Genomic DNA, 21,920 nt, shown 5'->3' with positions numbered 1-21,920 from the left:
AAGTCAGGCAGTAAACGGGCCTGGGTGTGGCTGGTCAAAGTGAAACAAAACAGAAAAAAAATGCTAATCATATTAATTAATGATTAAACAAAGTGGGGGGGAAAAATCCACACAGGATTGTGTTGGTTTGCTTATTTCCCCCTCAATAAATGCAATCACCATTTCAGGATAGCTTTTTGTATTTACTCTGTTATTTATTGGAGACATCTGTGAAAGAACATACCATTTTTACCGTAAAAAGTGGCTTCTTTCCTCAACTGCAGTACAGAACAGCGCAGCTTAGCAGCCACTTGGATATTAGGAACAGCATAGTTGAACGATGTGCTGTAAACAAAGTGTCCTTTTATGAGTTTGTTAGTGGAACAGAACAGGAGCTGTAAGTGGGGCACGTCCTGACCTGGGTGGGACAGTTTAACGCCTCAGGAAATATCTGAGTGGATGGAAGCAGACAAACAGCAGGGAGGTCAGGGGCGGGGGTAACATGTGGGTTACAGTCTGATCAATACGCATCGACTTTCAGGGTCTGCAGACAGAACCCCTTTCGATTTCAGACCTAGAGCTGCAACAATTCACAGAAAACAGGTATGAGCAGTAATTGGGTTTTGAGCCCAACAAAATAAAAGGGGAGGAGCACTGTGAGAACTTCAACTCGTTAAGATTCAAGGGACAGAGCAGAACAACATGCTTCTACTCAGAAATGTGTTGTGAACTTAATCTAGAGAGTACTGTTCCCTCCAGGTCTCTGCTTGATTCCTCAGCTTCTTTTACCCACGTCCTGTACTTCTTATTGATGACAAACTTTGCCTCAAGGGGAGCGGTCGATCAGTTGGTGACCGAGGTCTGCTGCTGTCAAACTTCAGCTGACATGGATCTGTTGCACCGACGGACGCACTGAACAGTTTGGGGAATTTTCTTCACTCGCCGACTAGTTGCGACAGGACTTCAGTTATTTTGTCTTCAACTTTAAAAAAAAAAAAAAAGTTATACCTACGCATATACTTAAAAAAAACTAACAAAACTTTACCAGACATGCAGAAGTTAAACTCAAGCGGGACTCACTGCAGCACGCTGCCCCGGGACGCGGAGCTGCAGCTACGGTTGGCTGACAGCGGAGGCTCCGGGGAAGGGAGGGAGAACGGCGCAGGGATACATTTCCTCACCCAGCCCGAAGACCAGGGCTCGTTCTGTACCAAGCGGAAGATGCTTGTCGGCTTGGATGTTATATGTCTCTGTGTTGGTAAGCAATTTATTCAAGTCTAACTCATAAACCTAAAGAAGTCGCTGCTTTCGTAGACCGTTTTAAAACATGCAATTGATGATCAACTTTCTCTCTTTTCAACATTCTCACATGCATGTTAGGAATAAAGTTGCTTTTCAGGGAGAAAGGAAAGCAACATCAAATGGAAATTTGGTAAAGTTAACACAGCTGCAAAACTGTTTTCCAGAAGTTCCAGACGTGGAAAATGTTCCAAGAGAAAGAAAACTCACGTGGGGGAGAAAGAGGGAGGGAGGTACGGCGCAGGCAGGGGTAAGGGGTGGGATGGGGGTGGTCATCTGGCAGCAGCAGAGCTGTCCCGAGAATTCATCTGTTCCCATAGCAACCCCACAAAGTCCCCGGGACAAGAACGTGGGAATTAGGATAAAAACATGCCTCGTGCTTGTGTTCTCGTGCTGAAAATTACCCCTCCTCACCGAGCTCTTTAGCCTGTCTCACTGCAGGATTACTGAACGTTATCCCCAAGTAATTTACCATGCACAGCTGAAAAATTTTGTAGGCTTATTATGTGATAAATTAGCTGGCAGAAGCACAAAAAGAATTCTTAATACCAATATAATAATTGGGGAACCTCTGCCAGGGCATAATTGTGATATGGGAACAGTAGAAATGAGCTATTATGAAATGTGGATGTCAAACTATAATAGCCTTACCTAGGAAGCAAATAACAACAAACAATGATTTTCCTTATTAATGTTCTAGCGTACCTATCTTGTCTCGAAACAGAAACCATTGCCTGCTTCATGTTCAGACAAAATAACAAATGTAAACAGTCATAGTTGTAATACCAATCTACGTGTACAAGCAGATGTGTTTATTTAGGATTTTTCTGTTGATGGGATCAAGATTCATTGCTGTTATGTTTGGCTGGAAGAGCACAGGTGATGAGGCTGTTGTAGCAGTCTTAAAAGCCACATAATCAGAACTATTATTGTTGTACTTAGACTGAACTAAACTTTTCAAACATTTGTTGAAAGGATATAAAGCAAATACTAATGTGAGAATTCTGCATCAAACTTAGAGTAAGTTTGTTCAACTGGACACAAAATATAATAACGTAATGTCAGTGTTTTTTAAAGTTTCATTCCTTTGATAAATCTTGACGAAATATTTCTTTAAGTTACTATTCCTATTAATAATAAATATGATTACATGGCTGATGTTTACGAGAACACGAGTAAAAGTTTTAAGGATGCATTTCAAGCTGGTTTAAAACTTTGCTCTGTGTTGAATCTTAACCTTGGAGTGGTTGAGTGCTATTTGGTAAATTCTAAAGATTGAAAGGGTAGATCGGTTTATGCATTTCTTTGTGACAAACACAGGGAACAGAGAACTGATGTTGTGTGAGTAAGTGTTGATTCGTTTAACTAGCAAACACGGGAGAGGTAGAACCCGTCAAGGCAGACCAACGGGTCTGCTCGTTGGCAGTTGAAGTGTAGAAAATAAAGAGACAAACAAAACTGCTTTGTGAGGCTCTTAGATTCAGTGACACACAATTCTTAACCCTAAAGGTATGCAATTAGCTTTTCACTTAGTACACTTCTTAACAGCTATGGTTGCTGGTTCCGAAAGTGGTTGGACACCTGTCATCGTCACTGAGTAGAGGAAAAGTCAGTTCTACTAAAACTCCAAGCGACCATGCAGCTTTCATTCTCACAGAGCTTCTTTCCTTGACCTCTTTTATCCTTAAAAATTTTGGATTGATATACATGCATCAGAACCTCATATTAATGTCTGGTAGACAGCAACTTGCTGCAGAAAAATTGCAGCATAAATTAGATGTAGCATAATTCCCAGATCCATACTTGGACTTCTTAGAAAAATGAAATGCTGCACAGACTTTATATCTGCTGCTTTGTTGCAGCCTTCCTTTGGGAAGAATACATTTTCTTCATGGGCTAGGATTAGTTTTACAGTGTAAAATTTGTGTCATTTGTTTGGAGAGAGACCAGAGTAGTAAACTTTGCAACAACAAAACTTAACAACATATGTACCCTAATCTAAATGTAGAGCACAGGAATGTTATCATAGTTTGACAGATTCACTAGTATGTAGACATGAAGGATTTTGTGTCCATAGAAAAATAAAGTCAACAGGTGTTGAAGTGTACAAATCTTCTCTATTTGTATTAGTTAAAATTACTGGCACGTAAACGTGGTAGAAACAATTTGACCAACACATTTAGATTTATGCTTTCCAAAAAGCAGGTACTTTATATTTGTTGTGCCTTTTTCATCTTTTACCTTTATTACTGAGAAAGAGAAACAATTTCACCAGATGAGATTCAAGTGTTTGGAAGCAAGATCAAATGTAGGAAAACATAGCTTTGCGACATAATTGGTGAATGTTGTATTTGATTATGATTACCCCACATTTTTGTCTGTCCTGTCCTTGTTTTTCCATCACCACAATGTCCCCATCTCTCCTCCTGAACCTTCTGGTTGTGATCACTAAGACACGTTTATTATTTGTGGCCAGAGTGGATGGTAATCATGGCAGGTGGACTTCTACAGCCCCGCAAATAATGCATTAAATCAGTCGTTTGCAATTTGTCATATTAAACACACTGTCATTGCTGTGTTGACTGTAATTAATCATATATGTGGCTCTAAAAGTAAATTACTATTTATAGAGTGACCCATCAGAATAAATTTTTATCTGGTATTTGGGTTTTTCTTGGTCAGTACTGGCCATACTTCCAAACTGTATTTATACAAGCCCGCGTATCATTGGAAAGTTTATTTATTCTCTATTTATTCTTTATTTAACTCTATTTACACATTATGTAGAACAATTGCAGTCTGACTGATGTTTTCGGGCCTTTATTTATGTTAATTATGAAGATTTTTCACTTACAGCTAATGAAAACATGGCATTTAGAATTAGAATATTACATCAGACCAATGGAACAATATTTTTAATATACAAATGTGAGATTAACTAAAATAATTAGAATATCTGCTTAAACATTGTGCTTTTCAAAGCTACTATTAATGTGAAAAACAAGCCTGTTTGGAATGAGTATTCCCATTTCATGAATGTGACTGGATATATTTAGGAGGAAAAAATCTTTGAGTGAGCATCAGTAAAATCTATTTAAAGCCCCCGCTCTATTGGATAAACTGCTACAAAGATTTAGTAAAATGCATTAAAGTGTGTTTTTCTTGACTTGCATTGGATCCACAGTGCAACCTCTCTCGTGAAGTTGCAAATTCTTTGCATGCTGAAGTGACAGCCTTCAAATCACTACACCATAACATACAATTGGTAATAATTAATATTATTAGCCCTACAGCCTGCCATCTGTTTGATTCATCCTTGTCTTTGTTCTAGTAACTAGCATGCTTGCTGACAGCTGTTGCTGAACTTTGGCTCGTCTGTTGGCATTTGGAAGTGAATGGCCCCATTTATTGGAAATGAATCGGACTCTTCATTTCACAGCCTGCTTATCTCTGACAAAAAAAAAAAAAATCCCCCTTAAACACATTCGTTAGATCTTCACAGACAGTTGACCTGGAGTATTATTCATGCTTTGGATGGGGGAATTTCACCCGGAGGCGTCATCATAATTATGTGATCACCTGAAGAGTGATTAAGTCTTCTGAGGCTTTTGGGGCTTTTCTTCTAACGTTTAGCTCAATGCTGCAACATAAAGTTTCTATGATGTGGTCACATTTTTAGTCTTCAGGGTTATTGACAAAATAAGCGAAGGCTTTGACACCGTCTACCTGATTCTTACTCAACACCAGGTTTGTTGAAAATTGTTATTCTTCAGTTATAAGGCAGGGCTAGTTACAGGCCGCAAAGACATGCACATAATGCTTGCTTCACAAAGATGGATTGTTCTGGATCAGCTCGGCTCTCCTTGTGTAAGCTGCAGAATGAAAATGCCTGAGTTTAGTCAAGTGTTTGCTTGTGTGCTTAAGTATATGCATTCCTGTTGAGACTGTGGGGTTCAGACTAAAACAGAGCTGACAAAATCTGTGCCCTGTGGCTGGGACTAAGATTTAGGGTCCAAACTGAGAGGTCAGCAGATTTTGGGTGTTTGTCATTTCTGAAGAGCAAGCGTGGACAGGTCTTCCTGTCTTTTCACAGCTTTCCACCTGCATTGGTGTTCTTCTCCCTGTCATAACCCCAATAAAGGGGTGATGACACAAGGATAATTCAAGGATAATTGGGCAATATATGAAGGTGGCATTAGGAGACTTCCTCTAAGCTTATATTGGACCAACAGGAATGCCTTTAGGCTTGACCTTTCTCTAGAGGTTAAACACTGAACTGTGTTCTTTTCACACATTTGATACGCACAAGAGGCAGAAATACAGAAAAAGACATGGTTGTGGTTTTTCTTAGCTACTGAACTAACAGATTCACAAAATGAAAGGCAATTTAACAAGCAACCAGTTTTACAGCAGAATGTGTATCCCAGTTGAATAGTAAAAGAAAGCTATATTGAGATTATCATCATTGTGGAAAGCAAGATCTGGTTCCAAGACGTGAAGCAGCATGCTGCGACCGTAGATGGCTAGTATCTATGATAGAAATCAGGATTCAAGCAGAGCTTGTTCATTCAACCGTATCTCCACTTACACAACAAATTCTTTGTCCCTCTCTTAGCTTCAAGCAAACTTTATTTTAGCAGTCCAAGTGTCCCAAATGTAAAATCAGTGGTCTAAATGTGTTCTGTTTTTTTACACATCTCCATGTGTTTTGGGCGGGTTTATGTTAGAAGGTTTTATTCCTCGTCTTTTGACAGAGAAAGCTGCCGAGTGAGTAAGACGGCTGGAGGCCAACGCGTCACAGCACGTTTGCGTGTGCCTGCCCAGGAATATTAAATAGTTTGCAATGTGTGTAATTGGGTGTGCGTGCGCATACGGGGGTGCGCAGGCGTGGGCGGGTGTGTGCGTGTGTGTAAAAGTGTATGAGTCATATGGCTTCTAATTCCAACGCTACTACAGCGGCCATGTGCTTGCTGTTTGTTGACAAATTCACCGGTCCTGTTTTTCTGAACGTCTTGGGCCCTGACTCCCTGAAGTTATGGAACAAACTGGCGTCACTCTGGGGCTGACAGATGGAGAGCTATTAAAAAGTGGCTCAGTCAAATCATTAGTCAGTGGAAGAAGTGACTTTGCATACTGCCTCTTATTAGTGTATTAATGCATCTTCTTTCCATTTGACAGCAAGGTCAGGGTTCAGAAATCCATTAAGAGTTCCTTTCTCCAGAAAGACTACCATCCACTGCACTGCACTTTACTGTATTGCTTCGTTCTTCTTGTGTTCTTCTTCATTGTGTTAGTATGTTACAGGACTGAGAAATGTCTCAGTTGCCTAAAGGCTGAGGGGCGAGTGAAAGCCGGAATGAGTCGACATCCTTTGGGAGGGATATGGAAGGATACAAGATGAAGATCTACAATACGGGGCAAAGGTTCAACCTTGGGTACCTGTGGGATCCTATACACAGCTGTCTGTTTATATCTCAGGAAGGAATACTCAGAAAACAATTTTGGCTGCCGAAAGCTTCAAATGTAATTTTAATGAGACAGCTGCAATCTAGATGACAGTTCCATAAATGCCTTTGGTGGTTTATTGGTATTAGCCTTAATGAGTGAATGAAGATCTGTGCAGCATTTCAAACCTCAGCGCTCGTTAGTTGGAATCGGTCTGGAGAAGGGTCTCCACCAAGTTTTCCACCTGACTTTGATTACAAACAATAGCACTGCCTTTGAGTGTTTTAAAAGTAAAGGCTTTTCTTATTCTGTTTAAACAAACTTTGCTCTCACCATCAAGAAATGTGTAATGTTTATTGTAAAGTATGTTTTTCCCTTTAAATCACCACACCCAGGTGTCAATTCTTCTGTTGACACGCAAGAATTGCTCTCCTCCTTTGAAAATAACCTTCATAGACCTCTTAGATAAGACACAACAACTACTTATCCAATGCCACTGGTTTGTCCTTCCCTCACAATCACTATCTCTGGTCAGGTCAGATGAACCCTGAAGAGTGTAACGCTGCTAATAGCCACAATGTCACTAGGTCTGTGTAAACTCATAAAGTTTCTGTCTGAGTCAAAATGCTGGTGTACCAAGAACGTCCAAACATTTCTTCTTTTGATTTGTGACTTTTTCACAAAGCTGCATTTGATTTCAGGTCAACATAAGGCATGCAGTCCACTTTTGGCACCAGTCGGAAGTTTTTGTTCTAGCAAGTTTCCTTTTAAATCAGAATTGACCAACATAATACCCCTCCACAGGTACTATATACCTATAGTATATAGTACCTTTTATACCTATACACTTCTTAGGTATAAAAACTTAGGTATAGGACCATCACTTCTTGTCAACTCCATAATAAATGCATTTTCTGGAATCCAATCCACCATCCTGTCCTTTTTTCACATCGCCACCATTCACCTTTCTGTGTGCACCCTTACCCTCTCACCACAAAAGCCCCCCAAAGAACACCTTGAAGGTTTCCAAGGTGCATACAACTGGAACATGTCCCTTTTGTTCCTGCTGAATAAGACAGACAGACATGCAAGACACTCCACTCATACCCTTAGCTCCGAAACTGGTCTCCAGGAAGCCAGGCATTGAAGTGTGAAGAGAACAGAAGCAGTTGTGGGTAGCATGTCTCCTCTGGCCAGTGGCAACAATAAAGGTGTTGAAGGGCATGAATTCTCTCCTGGTAGAATTTTTAAAAAAAATAATTCAAGTTAAATCCAGGTAGAAATAGATGTGGTTTATTTTTGTTGTATGTCTGTTTATTGATTTAAGCCAATGATATCATTGTTTTTAGCTAGACTGGTGCTTTGAGCTGAATCACTGTCTTTCTCTGGGCATTTTTCTATCTCCATAAGATGCATGATGATAAATGAAGCAGGGGGGAATTCTTGCTTTGGGTCCAACGTGCAGAAGACGTTGATGGTATCTTAGGGTTCAGGATATGAGTCTGTTGTGACTTCTCAGACCTCTTTGTTCTTCAGTGATAAATCTCTTTGTGGTGCCATTGGGGCAGACAAAATACATCAGAAGGGAAAGCAGAGAATGTGTCAGTGCAGCAGGAGTTTAATTGTTCTCCTCCCTGTCCATCACCTGAACTGGGTCACCAAGAAAGAACAGGGCAAGACATTGTCTACTGGCAATTGCATAATGTCGTTGGGCTTTAATTGGTGGTGAGAGTGAAACATAATTTCTCACATTGCCACAAAAGACCTAGCTCAGACTTTATAGAGATTACTTGGATGCCAGTTTTCTGGCATCACAAGCAAAACCCTCGCTGCTGTTTATTGGCATATTAGGGAAGACATCAGGCTGCTCCTTACATTGTTACTGGGGATTATTGTGCCCACAAAAGCCTCAGAATATGTCAACGCATATCCAGCATTTTTCTTCCTCTTTTGAAAGGGTTGACTAGAAGAAAAATAAGCAGCTTGAAGATTTATGTAGAATACGTTGGTACATGTAAGCTGGTCAAAGGTAAACAGGAGATGGACCATCTGTTGGGGTGGCTGCATAGCTCAGTCCCAAGCTGCAGGCCAGATAGACCTGTGTTGACAGGTCACTAATTGTGTGTCCTTCACTTCTGTCAAAGGGCAAAAGCTGATCCAAGCCTGTGCTATTGGGTGCAATAATACGGGTGGCCATTACTGCTGCTTAGATCTAGCTTTAGGCTGTGTCCCTTATCTATGAGGTTGAATAGACTGTATAACAGAAGCAGAATACACCAAGGTTATTTAGGCATGTGATTTTGTAAGAGCCCTTTGAATGTACAGTTTGTCCCTGTATTTTTTTATTATTCCTTTGGCATTGTATATTTTGATGAGTTGTTTTAATTCTGAGTTATTCTTTTCCCTTTCTGCTCTGGTGGTGTGTTTAGTTGTCTATTAGTATGTGGGTTTAGGCTTATTTGTATGTAATTGTGGGTTTTAAAGTGTATATGAATCTCTTTAGGCATGTGAGGGGTATTCTCTTAGTTGAGGCGGGGTCGTGTTTACAGAGCGGGTCCCAACAGAGCCCAGATCCCTGACCCTCACATTCCAGAACCGCCACTAATCGCCTCTGTGTGCTGCTCCTCTTGGAGAAGCCCTTGTTGCATCTTTCATTACTCTGTCTATTGAATTGTTCTCTCACACAAGCATTACTGCCCAAATCATCAATAATCTTTCCCCTGACTGCCCATTTTAGCCTGTTTTTACTTTGACACTCCATGACAGGGAATAACTATAATTTACTTGCTTTTGCTCGCAATCTTTAATTACTTCCTTGTTATTTTCTTGTTGTTGGTTGTTGTTTTTCTCCTCTCACAGTGAGCTCATTCTGCACCGTGGTCATAGATGTGTAAATTAGAACCAGAAGAGTTTCTCAGAATGAGGCTTGCCTCCCCTCCCTTTTCCCCCTCTTTTCTTCTGTCCCTATTGACTATTTGAAAGAATTCTGGCTCTGAACCCAGGCCCAGAGAGCAGCACATTTTGGTTCGGCTGTTTGAGCCGAACCATTTCTCTGCCTCCTCTCGGTTTCCTCGCAGGCCCTCCTGTTCTGGCTTTCTTTTAAGCATGTCTAGGCCAGGTGCAGCGGTTGGCTCACAACTGCCTGATAGATGATGTGACAGTCTCTGGAGGGTTTTTGTGTCTTGTTGTGAAAACAGGTTGTGTAGCTGCAAAGCAAGCAAGAGTTTGTAATGTGCAGCTAGGCCTGTGCATTTGGTTTATGTTCTTTTTTATTGATCAACTAATTTTGAATGTGATTCACCTGATGATAAAGGTAACTTTTGTAGTTGATTTGAAGCCGGAGTGACTTGCGTCATGTTACTGTTAATACTGTTTAATGTATATTAGAGGCAAGTTGCACCATACGCAAAACAGGGCTGTAGCACAAGCCATTCTCATTGCCACTCACTGGTTGATAAAATATACCTCTGTCTGGCTCAGCATTTCATGGGTTCCATTAGGCACTGAGCAATGAAAATTATCTCTTAAAAAGTCCATGTTCGTTCTGTAACAGCACCGTGTTTGGACCCTAATGGTGGGCCTATCCATTATCTCTCTGTCAATGCAGCAACATATTGATTGCTGAAAAAGGACTGGCTCTATCGTAAAACCAGATGAGGCGTCCGAAAGGGGATGTTAATGGATTTCATGGACAAGCAAAAAGCCTCTGTCTCTGTTTGTCACAAAACTGCCTCAGTTATCCTTAACATACGTCAGTTATGTTCAAATGGTGACTAAGAGGACAAATCCTGTACCCAAATATCCTTTAAAACATTTTTAGCAGCATAGCAAATTGTTGTGAACTGTTGGGTGATACAAATTTCTGTTTTAAGCTGGACTGTTGTAGATTAAACTGCAACAGAGAAACACACTGAAATGTCTGAATTAAATATACATTTCCAATAGCAAAAAGCATGCAGGACACCCTTTCTCAAACAGTTCCCTGTTTCAGTTTCCAATAATTAGAAGTCTTCTATTTAATATAACATTTTCTATAACACTAATGCCTCTTAGGATATATTATCTGCAAAACAAATTCATGAATATTTTTACATCTGGTTTTGTTACTTTGTTGCGTAACTTAACACAGTGCATAACCTGAATTCCACAATCTCTATGGTAAAACCTGGTGGCAGCATCTTGCTCTTGGGATACCCTTCTTCTGTTGGGACAGGGAAGTTGGTCAGAGTTGAATTGAGTTAAATCACTGGAAGAAAACTTGTAAAAAGCTGTAGCAGACTTGAGACTGGAATGCAGGTTCACCATTAGGCAGGACAACATCAAACATCCAGTCAGAGCTACAAAGGATTTTGATCAAAGCATGTTCATGTATTAGAACGGCCCAGACGAAACTCCTAAGTTGAGACCGAAGTCCAATTAAGAATCTTTTGCAATACTTGAAAATGACTGTTTATAAACTTTTCACTCAATTTCTATTTCACATGAAATCACAAGATATAAAAGTTAGTGTCCAGATATGCAAAGCCGGTAAAAATATACCCCAAGAGAATTACGTTAAGCTGTTTTTGTACTACATAGTGTTGACTCAGAGGGTCAGAATATTAATGCACGGTTTTCAGATTTTTAATTGTTAAAACCTTTTTAGGTCATTTATCTTTTTCCTTCCAATTCACAGTTATGGATTAATTTGAGTTGATCTGTCACACAACATTAAGGTTGGTGGTTGCAGCATAAAATGTGATGAAGTCCAAGTTGTATGAATCTTTTTTGTGAAGCATGTCTGTACCTACCATTAGGAAGATTTTTCTGTGTGGTCTGTCAGGGTTGCAAAACCTCTGTGGTCGCTACACATTTTAAGCAGCTCTGCATCTCAAGATTTATAAGATTTCTAAATATGGAATAAAGTACATGCAGTCCCATATCAATTTACTGCCGAAGCTTTGTGTTTTGACTTGCTTTACATGATTTAAAATCAAAGACGTCAAAACAAAAGCTGAACATAAATGATTAAAGGATACCTGTGGGAGGTGTAGGGGTGTGTGTATGTATTTGGTGACTGAATGAGATGAGTGAGAGATTGGGGTCAGATGAGAGGTGCCTCCTATCTATCTCCCTTTCTTTGTTGGCGTCATGGCCCCTGCTATCTGTCTGCTGTGGGTTTTCCTCTCTGCTTCCCTGCTAAACTTCCTAAACATGGCTCTGTTTGGTCTTTCTGTAAGGGCAACTTGACTTTTAACAGAGTTCAACCAGTAAATCTTGACTGTACCAGACATTTCTAAATCAAGTTATCATGCAATATGAGAATTTAGTCTCAGGAGTATTCAGAATGTTAAGTGGCAGAAGATAATTGCCATGGCAACTGTTTATCTGTACAGTGAGAGTGATCTTGAGTAGACGTGAAAGAGCTGAATGAAGACAATACAATACCTGACAATGGCTAAATGGATTATATTTAAACCTTAGATACGCGTTTCCAGACCACTGTTTGTGTGTTTGAGGGTGTGTTTGCTTGTTGTTTCTCTTGCCTGGATTTAAAGTTTATATCCTGTGCACTACAAAGTCACGTAGTCTGAAAGATTCCCTGGCAGGAGCACTGTTTTTGGCCTGGGTGCGTTCCAAACAACGAGCAGGCCTGGGATGAGAAGGAGAGGCAGAGGTTAATGATTAGTCCCATGTTCTCACTGCATTCCACAGGGGGACATGGGATAAAGAAATGGAGGATTCTGGGTAAGCCTTTACAAGGTTACTGGCTGTTAGTTTAAAAGTACATTCATTAGTTTTTTTTGTGTTCTGGGGAGAGGGGGGGTGTACTGAAACAGAATTGCCTCTCATATCACTGAAGTTTTGCACTACTTTTAACTTTCACCGTCTGACTGGGCTATCTGTTTTACAAAAGTTAGACTTTGACCTCTGTTTTGATAATCATTTACGAGGTTGAAAAATCAGGTTTGATGATTACTCATTACTGGTATAAAATTAGATCTCTTTGAAGAGTGAACTCATTGTTCTTTTTACTCTCTGAAGTTCTCTGGTTTTTGTTACTATGCTCTGTAATGCCCTCTTCCTCCTTCCTCTTTTTGATTTTCCACTTCTGAACTTTCCAGTGCCATGCTCATTTTTCCGTGTCTTTGTCTGTCAGTCCTCTTCCTTCTTCCTGCTCCCAATAGCCGCATCCAGGTTGATGCAGCTATGAGTGGAATGTCTTTTCCCAGTTATTAGCAGATTGTGTACCCAAAAGCCTGGTACATAATATCGCTCCTTACTTTACCTGTATCTCATGACAGAAGTCAGGACAAAGCCAGCCTTTTATGCTGCCAACAGCCTGTGTCTGCATCAAGGCTGCCTCCTCTCTCTTCTTTGTGTCTCTGTGATCCTTGATTCACAAACCACAACTCAGACATTCATCAAGTCATCTTTTGTTTTTGTCTGCTTCTCGTTCCTCACCCTTTTTCTTTTTCTTCTCTCATCAGCTTCCATCCCATTTTTTGCATGTGAATTGAAGGCAGTGACTCCGTATGAACGAGGCTTTTTCTGCGGAGACGACAGCATCACCTATCCATACTTGGAGAGGGAGGCCATCCCTGACACCCTGCTCATCGCAGGTGGCATCGCCATCACTGGCTTAACAGTAAGGCCGACCATACATAAGTTCCTCATGTTTTTTTCACGCAGTTGTCCAGCGTGACATTAACAAACCAATTTCTGCTGTTTCTGTTCCAGATTGCTCTGGGCGAGTGCTACCGTGTGCGTTTTCGAGGCGTGCTCTCACGAGCTTTTGTTAGAAACCGCTACGTGTCGTGCCTGTACAAGGAACTGGGAAGCTTCCTGTTTGGTTGTTGTGTGGGCCAGTCTCTCACAAACATGGCCAAGCTCAGTGTGGGGCGCCTGCGGCCGTACTTCCTCTCTGTGTGTAACATCACATATGAATCCATTAACTGCACTCCTGGCAGCTACGTCAATCAGGTCAAATGCAATCCACGCGATAACAAGTTGGTGATAGAGGCAAGGTGTGTGTCTATGTTTGTTCTTTAATTTATTTGTGCTCAGTGATAAAGTGCTAACTAAGGGTGGGTTATGGTGTTAGTTAATTCAAGAAGTAAATGTGTAACATGTGACATCTTTTATTAATCTTCTCTTTCAGGAAATCCTTTTTTTCCGGGCATGCTTCCTTTGCCATGTACACCATGCTCTATCTGGCAGTAAGTGCTTTACAAACACATTTTCCAAGAAACTAATCACAAACCTTCAACAGAACAGACCACAAACCTAATCACAAAACCTGACCTTCACTTTCACTTACGAGCAGATGTGCTGCAATTATTAAGGTGTTTTTTTCCCCCTAAGTGCTGCAGTTCCAACTTTCTCTTTAGTGAAATAAAACTTTGAAGAACTGGTCCATTGAGGCTAGAGAACCAAATTTGCGAGTATTCATGAATCAACTCAACATAGATGAACAAACACCGACAGGCATGTGCTGTTTAATACATTAACTCCTGATTGTGAAGGAGGGGATGTTTGAGAGCGGCAGTTCCCAACATGCATCCTGCCTCAGATCGAAAGAACTGGAGAGACAGAGAGATGGTGGGGGCTGGAGAACGAGGGAGGCTGTTTTCCACAGGGAGCATGAATAGATGAAGAGACTCCACAAACAGAGGAGGCCTTGTTGTGGTTCTCATTTAGCAGAGGGGGTGGAGGGCTGAAAGTGCCTGCTGAGAGATCGACAGGCTTCTTTCAGCAATAGACACCCTCTAAACCCCCTTCTCCAGCCCCCTCCCCCCTATCTCTTCATCTCTCTCCCTTTGAATGCACTGCCCAGCGCTCATGGCTGCTTTGTGAGAGAAACGTGACAGTTAGAGGGAGACAAAAGCCTGTCATCATCCATACAGTGTCCACATTCCTTGTGTATTACCCATAATTAATCCATAATTGATCATTTCAGATGGCCTAAATATTTCCATGCACATAGTAGCCCCTCTTATGTTTCATTCATTTGCTTTATGCCGCTGGAAAAGAAAGCCTCAGTGTGTCTAACTGGGATTTTATGTGATGTGCTCTTTATGCTGGTCTATGTGTGACATGGGGGAAAAAAATATGCCTGTTTTTTTTTTATTATTTCTTACCAGTAAAATCATTTGATAGGCCTAAATAAAACCCAGTGCTACCAACTACCTTTAGAAGTCACCCTGACATAATAGAAAACATTTTCTTCCATCCAAACAACCCATAACTGTGGTTGAGAAATTAAAGTTGAAAATTACTTTCACATAAAGAAGTCTCTATTGATGTCTAAATGTGGTTGAATAGTGGTTTGGTTCAAATGGTCTAACAAAGTCTGACTTTCAATTACTTTTTCTTTAAAGGGGCCAGAAAAGTAAAATTTTCAACATTTCTTTCTGGCTAAATAGAGACTAGGAGTGACCAGCCTGAAGGAACTACTGAGCAGAAGAAAAAGAGTCTTCAGGGAATTATTGAAGAGTACACAAAAGAATAGAAACAGCAAAGAGGTGTACAGGAAGAAACTAGAGACAAAACCACAAAAGAATAATATCAGAGATGTGTGGTTAGAGATGAAGAAGATCACAGACTTCAAGCAAACGGAGGATTACATAAACGGAAGTCTGGAAAGAGCAAATTAACTGAACGCATTCTTCCTCAGATTCAGTTCAGGAACAAACTCATCATTTCACCCTCCATTGACCCACAACTTTCCCTTCAAACCTCAGGGGTTTTATCTTCCACCTCAGTCATAGACTCCTCTGCTTCTGCAAGTTTGTTTTCAAGCAATTCCGGAGATGCTGCTGCTCCCTCTGCCTCTCCCTCCCACTTTTCTGTCTCTAGAAGTCAGGTGAAGAGGCAGCTGGAGAGGCTGAACCGTAAGAAGGCTGCAGGTCCAGATGGTGTCAGCCCCAGAGTCCTGAAGCCCAGAGCAGCTCTGTGGGATTCTGCAACACCTCTTCAACCTTAGCTTGACCCAGAAGAAGGTTCCAAAATTGTGGAAGACATCCTGTCTTGTTTCAGTAAAGAAGAAAACTCACCCATCAGTCATCAATGACTGTAGACCAGTAGCCCTGACATCCCTCATCATGAAAGTGCTGAGAGACTCCTGTTGGACCATCTGAGTAAGCAGACAAGACATTTCAGGACCCCCCTCCACGGCTTATTGCCATGGAGTTGGAGTTGCCATCATGCACAACAAACCCACTGTGATCTGGAAATAGGAGGCAACATTGCGAAAAATCATAGTCTTTAATTTTTCCAGTGCATTTAACACAGTTGAGTCTGATGTGCTCCATCAGAAACTTTAGAAGACACAGGTGGAGGCCTCAACAATCACCTGGATCAATGACTACCTGACAACTAGACCACAGTTTGAGAGACTGAAGGACTGAGTGCCTAACCAGGTGGTCAGCAACACAGGAGCACCACAGGGGACTGTACGCTCATCGTTCCTTTTCACTCGCTGCCCTTCAGGCTTCCAGCACAAGTCAAACTCTTGTAATCTGCAGAAATACTCAGATGATTCTGTAGCCGTCGGGTGTATCAACAAGAAGTTGAGTCCAGAAAACTGGCGGACCGCTTTGTGACATAGTGTGGGAACAATCAACTCATCTTGAACGCAAACCAAACAAAGAAGATGATTGTAGATTCAGAAGAAACAGGGTTAGATCAAACCCTATTTCCATTGTGGGAGAAGAAGTGGAGGTGCATACCTTCTATAAGTCTGTGTAGAGAGTGCATTGTTTTACAAAAGATGTAGAAGCTAAAAAATATTGTTTCTGGAAGGCTGCATACTTTTTTTTTCATAAATTTGACAGTTATTCTGCATACATATCCATTACCAGGTGATGAAGTTGATAGTTGTAACAGGACTACTGGAAAAAAGAAATAACAGGAAATAAAAAATAATAAGAGGTGTTCAGACAGACAGCTTTGCACATTGGCTAATGTTTCAATAATCTGTAGGTACATGCCTCTCGGACTGTAGCCAGCTGCTTGTGCATAAAGCAGTGGGAGTAACACCTGCTCACAGTAGAAGTTGAGAAAAACCCAATGAAGGTCGACTTTCCTGGAGGAATGTGGGCCCTGTTGTCTGATAAGCCCAGACAGACCTCAGATAACTTTATAAAGCACTTCCTGCCTCAATATCGCACTTAAATGTATTTTGAAGCCGCAAATTTCTATTTTCCCTTTAGTGCCATTGTGGTTGATGAACGTAGGGATGGAACACGGCATAAAAACTGTTTATGGAGTCACGCCAAGTTTCTGTTTTCCCTCTGGGTTGCAGATGGAGCGGATGCTCATCTTTCACTTAAAGTACTTTGTCTCCGTTTGCAGAACTTTAGTCATTAAACATAATCACAGTTTTATGTGTTTGGGGCATGCATTAGCACACAAGCATCTACATGCATATATTAATAGTGTGAGGATTGTATAATAACAGTATTTATCTTCTTTTTTTGCAGTTCTACCTGCAGGCTAGGCTGTCATGGCGAGGAGCTCGATTATTGCGTCCACTGGTGCAGTTCCTCTTAGTGATGCTGGCCATCTACACAGGCCTGAGCCGAATCTCTGACTACCGCCACCACCCCACTGATGTCCTCACCGGCTTCATACAAGGGGGGCTCACTGCATACTGGGTGGTATGTTCAGAGTTACTTTCCCCTTTGCAAGATGAATTTCTGTTTCCTTTCGGGGTGTTGGGTTAAACAGTAGTCTCGTTCCACCATCTCACTCTGCTCTCTCATGTGGGGTTTGTGTATATCTCCTGACATGCTTTTTTTTTAAATCTCTGCTTGCAGGCTTTTCACATCTCGTCCATGTTCAAGCCCTGCACCCGTTCAGACATGTCTCCAACAAGCGTGTGCTTAGAGAGTCCACTGTCCAGCCAGCAAACGGTTTGCTAGCAGGTGGTGTCAGGAGACAAACAAGAGGGGATGGACTGCAATAAAGCAAGAACAGATGTTGAAAAGATAAACATTAGTATATAAAGTAAGGGAATCATTTCAAGACAAGGATGTGATAGAGTACAATCTAACGCAAGCTTATACATCTTGACATACTCATTTACATGCTGATGTGTTTTCATGTAACATGTTCACACACTCGTGAAATACAACAGGCTCATACGGCGGTACGTAAAACCTGCCCAGTGAAAAGAATGAATATTTCAGATATTTTTTTATATACATATAAGATATATACATATTTTACAAGATGATTTTATAAGCTGCTAATGTTAGACTTTTTTGGTCTTTTTTTTTTATCCCCAATGAGGAGGGTTTTAGAGTTTGTCTTGGCTTTCAGAGCACATCTAATCACTCTTTGATCATGAGTGATCCATGGGAAAATACCAACCTCCTCTTTATTTTTGCTTCTCTGTTCAACTGGGAAAAGATCGACCAGCAGCTTTGAACCAGCAGGTTCAAAGCCACTTCAGATGTGAAGAGCGCTTTGCACAAGTCAGCAGAACTAGCAGAGATGACCAACGAGCACTTGCGTAAGTGTGGAACAATCTTTACCTCTGGTGCTACGATGGGCCACCTTCCACATCAGGCTGCCTGGCATCACCTTGACTAAACAATCCCCAGTGTGTTTGCAATACAGTACAATACAATACAATGTTACCGTTCTCTTAGGAGTAGCCGAGTTTGTTTTGGCTCTTCTTCTACAACACCACTTTTTGTACTAACCACTTTTCTCAGAAGGTGGAGGCTTGACTGAAGTTTTTGTAACCTCTGACTTTTGCCCCGGACTCCAATCTCTAAGCTGCACCTTGATTTATGCCACTGAGACAGGAGACATTGCTCTTCTGTATATCAAAATTAATAGCACTTGACCGTAGATAACCTTCTAATTATAATCTATGTTAAATGTTTTATTACAACTGAATAATCAGTGTTTATTATTCTTAACTTCAAACTCATACACTATGATTTTGTCTTAAGATTCTAATTGTGCAAACTGTATGTAAATAACTGTCATTTTATGAACCACAGAATTTTAAAAGTATTAGTTCCAAGACTTGGACAAATTTTACTTGTTTGTGTAAGTGTATGTACAGGTGCAGAGTGTCGCTCTTGTGCCTTTTGTAACAACTAGACTGAGCCACAGATATTATCACAAAGCTATATGTGTTGTGTTCCCAGTTATTGTTATTTGTTTATGTCTATATCTGTGAATGCCGCAGAGGCAGAAATAACCACTGTACTCAAAAAAAAAAAAAAAAAGGAAAAAAAATCCCAACCAAACCATTAAAGTGAATGTCAACTGTTTTCAACTTTTTCTGCTGTCTGTTATTTTTGGAAGAAGGACATGTGAAGCACGATTTTCTTTCCCATGTCTGCCTGCGGTACTGTTGCAAAATATGGTGTTAGGCAAAACACAATGGGCCAATCAGAAACAGCAAATCAGAACCCTTTTCAAAACAAACAAAAAACACTTTTCGCAAGAAAGCACAATACCAGTTAATATGACAGAAAAACTAATTTATGTGAATTTACTTAGTAATTTACGTACTAAGTACGTGAAGATTCAGTCAAGTATAAGAGGTTTGAAACTCTGGAAACTGCATAGATTAGCAAGGAGATTCTGGATAAAAACAAAATAAAAACAAATAAAAACAAAAAATTGTTTATCAAGGTTTAATTTAGAAAGTTGCAGCAATTTTGCAGTTTTAAGTTTGTTTGTATTGTCCTTGCTGCTTAATTCATGTGGTGTAATCATTGAAAATATATTAGAAAACATGATTAATTTTTGCAATTGAGTGAAATCTTCATGTACGTAAATTCATTAGACACAAAGCGACAATATTTGTAGCATTTTTGTTGATGTTAACGATGGCTTACAGTTAACAAAAATCTCATATGCAAAGGGAGAAGAAAATACAAACCCCACATAGAAATGATCTGAGCAAAATTTGTTGCTTTATAAATAATATTTATTTTATTTATTTATTTGGTTATTGACAATTTTCTGGTTTAGTGGATGTCTCGTTGAGTTGTTCCAACTTGAACAATACATGCCCAGTGGAGGCTCTCTTGGTTTTCTTGAGCAGCAGTGGTTTCAATCATTTATTTAATTATCTTTAAAGCTGTGTACTTTAATCACATGCACATCAGTCAGTAAACAGCTTTTAAATTGCTTCCGTGCAGGAAGTGAAGAAATCTGTGCTGGAACAAAACATAAAAGCAGAAGTGATAAGCGATATAGCCATGTGTTAAGTTTAGAGCCTTGTACTCCGCTTCTGTTTGCAGTTTTCTTTATCTGGACTCCCTCTCTTTCCTTCACACCCTTCCTTGCTCTGCTCCTTCCCTGCACTTCTTTTAAAGTGCAGTGGAGCACGATGGGCTGCTTCAGGGGGGCTCATGCTACCATGGAGAAGCTTAGCGCGACACAGGTTAGGACGTTTGAGGCATTTTCTTTCATTTCTTTCTTTTTTTTTTTCTCCCCCACTTTCTCTCTCCGGTTCACTTCCAAGCTTACTGGGGGAGAATAAAAAGCAGCCCAGATCAAACAAAGAGAGCAAAAAGAGGAGGAAGGACGGCCCCGGTAATGGCTCTGTGAGTGTAATGCTAAACTAAGGGTGAACCAGTAATGACGGGAAAAAGTCCTGGAGCGTGTGGCAGAACAGATGGAAGTATATGGCGCATCCCAAAAGGCGCTATGCTTTATATTGAGTCAGAATGTGACACTAACCAAAGGCAGTGGATGATTGTGGAGGGTATATTTTACAAATACAATTTTGGAGAGTGTTGAGTGCATTTTTATTTTTTATTTTTATTGCTTGGTGTGTTTTTAGGGTAGCGTCCCTACCAAATTGGCATCTATGCCCAGTCTTCACTGGAAAACAGCATAAGCTCATTTAAAATGTGTAGGGAGCCTGTATTGACAACAGTTTCCAAATCTTGAATGTTCATCTTGTTGTAGCTTTATTAAAGTTATTGCTTCACTGAAAGGTGAACCTCTGCTTCAGTTTAATATTCACAATGGAGATGTGTCTAGGGTGACAAGCATAGAGCTGGGTTTGTTTCTCTAAGTTTTATTTACAGGACTCACAGTAAAGGGGATTGAAAACATTTGTGCAACTTTTTTTTGTGAACAGTTTGAAACCATGTGTCATTTTCCTTCCACTTTTCAGTTATATGCTCTTGTGATGAGATATCACATCAAATCCAAATAAAATACAATCCGAAACGTTCAGGGAGTCTGAATAGTTTTACAAGGCTTTGTAGATCAGATGGTAGTTGCTAAGTTCATGAGGTAAGAATGTGATCATAGTTGTTTTCTTTCATACTGTTGTTACTAAGGAGACATGTCTCATTCCTGTGCCTATGCCCATGCTTGTGCGACAGGCACCCGTCTTTCTGCGTCTGCCTCTCTCTCGCTCTGCCTGTTATTGTCTCATGTATACCGGTAGGTGTGTGTGAATGAGCAGAGTGAGATGAAGGCTCCACATAGGCACATAGCTCACACACCGTGTCAGACGTCTCGTTTACTCTGTGAGTGGCAGGCGTCTTGCTAAAAAACCCCATGGCCCGTTTCAAAACAAATGGGAATCAACAAGCAGGGGCAGATTCTCCATGTTTAGATTACTGAGGTCGAGTCAGAAGGGTCTCGCTATTTGCTCCGCTCTGATTGTGCACACAGGAGCAGTGGCCTTCCATTGTGGTCATTTAAAATGAGGAGGGGGGCTATTTGAACTCTAATCTCCACAGGTGAAAGCCATTTATTTCTGCACGCTTCGCTGTAAAATAAAATTAAAGCTGCCTCCTTACACAATACCTTTGGGGAACTCCTCGATAAGATTAGGACTGTGCGAAGCGGCACAGACGCAGAAATACCGAGTCGGACTCTGGAGCTGATTGAGATCAGCGCAGAGAAGTTTGGGGAAAAGGCACGTAGCTCACCGCCACATCTGCATGTCTGAGGAAGACGGGAACACCTGGATGTGAGATTCTTTTTGTCTAAGAAAGATAACATTCAGGAATTTGCAGATTATCTACATTCAGTTTTCCACACATTGCTTCTGTTTGACAGGATGCACACACACTGCAACAAATCCTAGCTTACCACAACTACCAATAGATGCATTTGTCCTTCATAAAGTAGCAGCTTTTCACTTTGTGTTTGCAAGCCACTGGCGGCTTAGCCACTGGAGGTATGCTGGCCTCTCGTCCAGCTGTAGTCCAATGCTAATA

The 21,920-nt window shown here is 40.8% G+C and overlaps 1 protein-coding gene across 1 annotated transcript; it reads left to right on the top strand.

The window, feature by feature from the left end:
• Positions 1–471: 471 nt before the first annotated feature.
• On the top strand, positions 472–18,995 carry ppap2d (phosphatidic acid phosphatase type 2D). The gene is made up of 6 exons (XM_028041502.1): positions 472–1,237; positions 13,194–13,351; positions 13,444–13,730; positions 13,865–13,922; positions 17,187–17,363; positions 17,523–18,995. Exons 1-6 carry the CDS (start codon positions 1,030–1,032, stop codon positions 17,625–17,627), a joined length of 993 nt encoding a protein of 330 aa, XP_027897303.1. The 5' UTR covers positions 472–1,029; the 3' UTR covers positions 17,628–18,995.
• The last annotated feature ends 2,925 nt before the right edge of the window (positions 18,996–21,920 follow it).

The sequence above is a fragment of the Xiphophorus couchianus genome, chromosome 16 (genome assembly GCF_001444195.1).
Source record: "Xiphophorus couchianus chromosome 16, X_couchianus-1.0, whole genome shotgun sequence".
In the NCBI taxonomy this organism is placed as follows: Eukaryota; Metazoa; Chordata; class Actinopteri; order Cyprinodontiformes; family Poeciliidae; genus Xiphophorus; species Xiphophorus couchianus.
This window is presented reverse-complemented; position numbering and strand designations above follow the sequence as displayed.

Coding starts and splice junctions, on each gene's coding strand:
- ppap2d (XM_028041502.1), top strand. CDS start 1,030: ATGCAGAAGTTAAACTCAAGCGGGACTCACTGCAGCACGCTGCCCCGG. Junction 1,238..13,193: donor TGTTATATGTCTCTGTGTTG/GTAAGCAATTTA, acceptor TTCTCTCATCAG/CTTCCATCCCATTTTTTGCA. Junction 13,923..17,186: donor ACACCATGCTCTATCTGGCA/GTAAGTGCTTTA, acceptor CTTTTTTTGCAG/TTCTACCTGCAGGCTAGGCT.